This window comes from Pteropus alecto, unplaced genomic scaffold (genome assembly GCF_000325575.1).
Source record: "Pteropus alecto unplaced genomic scaffold, ASM32557v1 scaffold71, whole genome shotgun sequence".
In the NCBI taxonomy this organism is placed as follows: Eukaryota; Metazoa; Chordata; class Mammalia; order Chiroptera; family Pteropodidae; genus Pteropus; species Pteropus alecto.
In genome coordinates, this window is record NW_006433024.1 from 5,807,690 (window position 1) to 5,813,863 (window position 6,174).

At 35.0% G+C, this 6,174-nt stretch overlaps 1 protein-coding gene across 1 annotated transcript in view; it reads right to left on the reverse strand.

Annotated features, from left to right (window-relative positions):
- Positions 1-4,667: 4,667 nt before the first annotated feature.
- CCDC34 (coiled-coil domain containing 34) overlaps positions 4,668-6,174 on the reverse strand; it is a 21,717-nt gene continuing 20,210 nt past the window's right edge. Inside the window, 1 exon segment of the mRNA XM_006907985.3 lies at positions 4,668-5,209. Coding sequence (XP_006908047.2) covers positions 4,995-5,209 — 215 coding nt within the window. The 3' untranslated portion in view covers positions 4,668-4,994.

The following is a 6,174-nucleotide window of genomic DNA, read 5'->3' on the forward strand; positions in this document are numbered from 1 at the left end:
GAAATGTCACACAGGGATGAAAAAATATCTGAGGACCAAAAAAGAGAAAACGAAGAAAAACACCTGCAGGAAAGAGAGCCAATTAAGAAGAAGAAAAAAATGTAATGTCCTTAGAGATGAGAAATATATATTATATTCACAAAATAAATATAGGATGCTATGAAAAAGGAATAAATAGAAAAAGAGCACTTGAAACTTAAAATAAGGTACCCATAAAATTTTATTCAAGAATTAGAAGATAACATCAAAGAGATGTCACAGAAAGTAGTCCCTCTTACCAGGAAAAGTTTTAAAAAGATTGGAGGGGAAAAAAAAAACACTTAAAAAAATGGAGAATTGATTTAGGGAGACTAATAATTATTTAAATGAATTCCAGAAAAAGAGAAAAGAGAATAACTGAGTAATCGTGGGCAGGAAATTAGCAAAGAAATAATACAAGTAAATATTCTCCTGGGAGCAGGATTGTAGGTTAGTGAGAAGTGAGGCAAAACAGTTTTCCAACAAAAAACTTTTTGTACTATTTGATTTTTTTGACTTTTTGCATATGGCTTTTTTCAAAAAATCAAAGAGATGTCACAGAAAGTAGTCCCTCTCACCAGGAAAAGTTTTAAAAAGATTGGAGGGGAAAAAAAAAACACTTAAAAAAATGGAGAATTGATTTAGGGAGACTAATAATTATTTAAATGAATTCCAGAAAAAGAGAAAAGAGAATAACTGAGTAATCGTGGGCAGGAAATTAGCAAAGAAATAATACAAGTAAATATTCTCCTGGGAGCAGGATTGTAGGTTAGTGAGAAGTGAGGCAAAACAGTTTTCCAACAAAAAACTTTTTGTACTATTTGATTTTTTGACTTTTTGCATATGGCTGTTTTCATAAAGAATTTAAAAGGAAAAAAAAAAAAACCAACAAAACCCTCATTTTCTTACACCCAAATGTTTTCTGTATTCTTTTTCTCCATTAATATTACCATCACCAATTAGCTTTAAAACAACTCTTTACAAGTTCTACTTCGGATAGATTTTTCACACATTTCCTCTCCTCTCTATCCCTACTGTCCTCATCTGATCCTGTTGCCTCTCCCTGGAATAGTTCCACAATATCACTACTGGTGGCTCTGTCCTTGATCTCTGCCCATCTAAGCCATGCCTGCAATGCTTTTTAAAGCTCTTCATGTCTGCAATAGATCCCAGACAATGCTCTCTACCTTTGCAGACCCCACCTGCAGGGTCTATACCTGGGGGCTTGGAGGAAGCAGGTAGGTGTTTCCCCCACTACCACTTCCAAACCACTTTATCTCCTACCTGCTTAAAACTCCCAGCTCTTCTGGAGAATATTCATCTGACCACACTAGCCAGTACTGCTCTTTTTAACTGTCATCTAGCTAATAACTTACCTTGGTTCAATGAAATTCTAGCACTCAGCTCACCATCTTTCTCTCTACCACTACCTCTGTAATAATTCATGGCAATTTCAACATGCATATTGAAAAATCCAATATCCTGGCCTCTTAGTTTCTTAATATCTTCAACTCCATCAATATACTCCATATGGGCCACCCACTGCCATGGCCATGCTCTGGACCTTGTCTTTACCACCCTCCGACTACAAGCTCCTACCTCTCCAGCTTTCCTCATGTACACACGACCCAACATTCTGCAAGAGCACTGGAAACGTGCATCAGCTAAAGGCCTCTTCCTTACCATCCATCACTCATCCCTTGTTAAGTACCACGTTTCAAAGCTAAAATTACTCCCTTGGAAACACTCTTTAAATGCTTTGTTCCTTTCTCCTTCCATCCTACTTGCCCTTCTTGTCCATCCCTAATTAAGCCTTACTCTCCTCCTAAACTCAAATAGCTAAACTTTTATCCAGAAGTGGTGAAACACATGGCAGAATTTGGTTCCATTCTGGACCAAAGTAACAAATAGCAAATCCTATCAAGTCAGTCCCACTCATTTCTCTGGTAAATTTGTTTTCCCCTCTCCAAGATGCTTATTTTTCTATTACCGTTTCCTTTTCTCTTCTACTTGCAACAACTTATTCTTCTGCTGATGACCTTGCCTCCCTTTCATCCTTCATTGAGAAACCAGCAGCTATCAGACAAGAACCACCTGTGTCATCCTCTAACCACCAATGCTATCACTCCAGCTACATCTGAACCTATGTACTATGTGTTCTCTCTTGTTAAAACAGAAAGAATTTCCTTGCTTCCACATAAGCCAGCATTTTTTGCATTTTACAAAATGCATTCCAAAAACCATCTTTGGTCTCTCCTAAACAAGTTCCATCTTTCATCTGGATCATATACATCAGCAAAGAAACATGTATAATATCATCGGTCTTAAGCGAAACGAACAGAAAATGTCCTTGATGTATTCTTCCAACTCCCATCCCATTTATCTTCTCTTTACTATAAAACTTCTCCCAAGGCTTGTTTGCAGGCACGGTGTCTACTTTCTCACTTCGCATTCTCTCTTCGCCCGACTTTGACTGTAGTTTCAGTTTTTCTTATCATATATACTATACAGGAGGAAAACAGAATACGGGTAAGCTTGGACTTGGACATCTTTAGTTCTAATCCCTCTTCTGTAACTCGTTAGGTATAAAAGCAGTGTAACTTTTCTGTGTTTCAGTCTCCTCAACTATAAAATGCAGATAATAATGGTAACTATCTCATAGGGTTGTTGTAAGGATTAAGAATTAGCTCATATAAGAACACTTAGAATACTGACAGGATATAGAAAGCATTCAATATGTTTGCTATTGAGGTCAATAATGACCTTCCTTCACTGTACCAAACCCAATAATGAAGGCTCTTTCCTGCTCTTACTTCTCTCTCAAACAGCACTGGACAGAGTTCACTACTCCCCACTTCTAACACCTCTACTTGTGGTTTCTGCGACATCGAAACCTACTGGGTTTCCTTCTACTCCACTGGCTGCTCTTTCTCAAAATCCATATTGGCTGCTCGATTTCTAAATATTGGAATACTCAAGCCTGTCTTTTTACTATCTAAACTCTTCCTAAGCAACTCGATCTAGTCTCATGCTTTTAAATACCACCTACGTACTGATGTTGTTTATATTTTATCTCCAATTCTGGCTCTCTCCTGAGCATCAGAAACAAATATCTAACTGGCGTTGCCACTGGGATATAAAGTTAGTAATACAAACCTAACAGATCTAGGAAGAATTCTTAAGGATGCCCCCCTCCCCACCTCAGCCCACATACCTGTTCCTATCACATCTTCTAATTTATCATCATTCACCCAGTTGATCAGGCCTAAAAACTAAAAATCATCTCATTTTCCTCCTTCCCTAACATGACATCCAAATGTTAGCAGTCCTGTTTGCTCTATTTGCAGAATATATCCCAAATCCACCCTACCATGTCACAGCTACCATCTTAATCCAAAGCATCATGATTTCTTTCCTGGAGACCGCAAAATTCTCTTAATGAGTCTCCTTGCTTTGATTCTGTCTACGACAGCCAATTTCCTCACAGCAACTGGAGTATGTCAAACTATAAACCAGGTCATATCAATTCCCTACTTAACACCTTCCAGAGGCTTCCCGATACAATTAGAATAAATTCTGAATCACTGAATTCAGGATTATATATGATCTGGCCCCGCCTGACTTTCCAACCTTAACTCCTACTGTTTCCCCCATCACTATCTCCACTCCAGGCAAGCTGGCCTTTTTCAAACACACCAAGTTCATTTACGCCATAGGGCCTTCGTATTAGCTGCTCCCTCTTTCCCCAGATTTGAGCAAGACTAGCTAAATGACTCAATCTGCTGTGTGAAATTGAACGTGTCTTGGATATAACTATATCTAAAACCCCTGGAATTCAGGCCTATGTGTGCTATGTTTTTTACACACAAGTTTACTGCTACCCTGACAAATTCTACATTCTCTCTACATAGGTGAATTTGCTCAAATAGAATGATCATCTGCAAGATTCACTGTATCTAAGAGGTTCTGAGAAAAATGGCCAGGCCTCTAAATCTCACCAATATTTTGGACTAACAACCCCTACTGGCTCTTCCCAAACTGTTCTCTGCTTAGAATTTTCCTAGATTTCTAAAGACATGAATTCCCTTTAAAGATCCTCTTTTTTGTTTTTCTTGCATTGATTAACAACTCCACTGCATGTTAATCACAAGAAACCTGGCAGATGACTAAAACAGTATGAAACATGGAATATATGCTAAATAGAAATCGCTTTTAAATGAACTTACTGACTTTACATTGCCACAACAAATTTTCATTTCTTGATGATCCCCTAAAAAAAGATATAGACTTTTAAAATTTAACAAAAAGTGCTGAGTGCTATTTTAGTAATCCTTTGAATATCCTTAACATTTATTTATTAATAAGATCTGTGATCTCATCTTCAGTAAAATATCATTTAATAGTTAACATCAAAATAATCCTAATTTCAAAATTAACAACCTAATAATTAGTATTTATACAAAGTACAGCAAAATACTATTAATGTCTCAAAACTGCTAATAACAATCTAAGATCCAGAGCATAAACGATGTTTATGCTCTAGGATTTAGATTCTTCTAAGAGTTATCTTGAGCATGTAGTTTAGAAATGCTTTTTTGAACAATTTAATCTTAACTTTATTATGTTCATAAACATAAACACAAACAACATAGAGTATGAAAGAACACAAGAAAAATTGTTGGTTTTATTGGTATCACAGTAGCTTTACCACAAGTTAAATACAAACACAATTGCTAGATATCCAGTCATTTATCCTGCGAAAAAATATGCCAAGATCAACCTTGAAGCATTTATAAAACTGAAAATGTATAAAATATCTTCCTTAATCAACTCTAAGGACTCCATATGTAAATGCAAAAATCTGAATTTGTCAATCACAACACCAAATGTTGAACCACTGACTGAGCAGTAAAAAAACAATTTCTGATTTTAAAATTAAATATCTGTAGGAAAAAGCATGCAATTTCTCATGTCTACTATCTTTGTATTCTGCACAGAGTTCCAAGGCAAAGATTGCTTCTGGCTTTATGAATTACCAGAGATGATGACCTATGTGGCTGACTTATCACAGGCCTTTTAGTCTTCTTTCCTGATAGATCCTTAGCTTCTTTGGGAGGAGGCATATGAATTGGTTTCCAGGGAATTGGATTATAAAAGGCTGGTTCTGGATAAGAATTTCCACTGTAAAAACCTAAAATTGTTAAAAAATCAGAACAAAGCAAAACAAGAAAAAAATTTCTTGAGATCAAAGAAACTAATTATTTTAAAATTCCTAGAAAAATGTTAAAATATAAGGGCAAAAATATCATTGATAAACCAATTTGACTCATTTAAAATGAACTCGATATTTTCAGACAAGTAACACTTTTCAAATACAGTAAATACTGTAGTAAAAATTAACATGTAAATGGTAATTCTAAGATTAGAAAAAAATGTTACTTTTAAAACATATAAAAACTCATAAAAATTTTACTATGAAATTAAATTTAGAACCCTTAAATTAAATAAAATCTTCATTTTCTTAACTAAATCTAGGAAACCACTAACTGTGTAATTATATTCCCTAGACAGACATAAAAGTTTACAGAAAAACAAAAATGTACATTGTGTATATAGCTATAGTGAATCAAGATTCTTGTTTAGATTCACTGAAATTCTAAATTACTGTCACACAAACTACTAAGATTTCATAATATCACTGTAACTTTGATCATGGAGTATTCTCCTAATATAATGTATATGAAGTGTTTAATGAGTTGTGACACCCAATATCTAATAATTCTGAAGGAGGAACATTTTCTAAATCATATTAAAATCTTCTAGTCCCTATATGTGCACATACATTTCTTTCATAACTTGTAAAATTGACATGAGCATAAAGAATAGACTTAAGAGCATTAGAGCATTTGCAAACAAATATGCTGCTTATTAGAATAACAACATTAAATATGCAAAATAATAAAACAATCCATTATTTTAGCAATTAACTTCTAGTCAGTATGTATATTCCCACCTAAAGTTTTAACTTTACTACCCAATCATTTGGTTAAAATCACTGCTTATTACTCTTTTCTCAAACAAGAAAGAAAAAAAAATGGAGCAGATCATGCTCAGTAGCTCTAACAGATGACCCTTGTGACATGTAGGAGAGGCCTA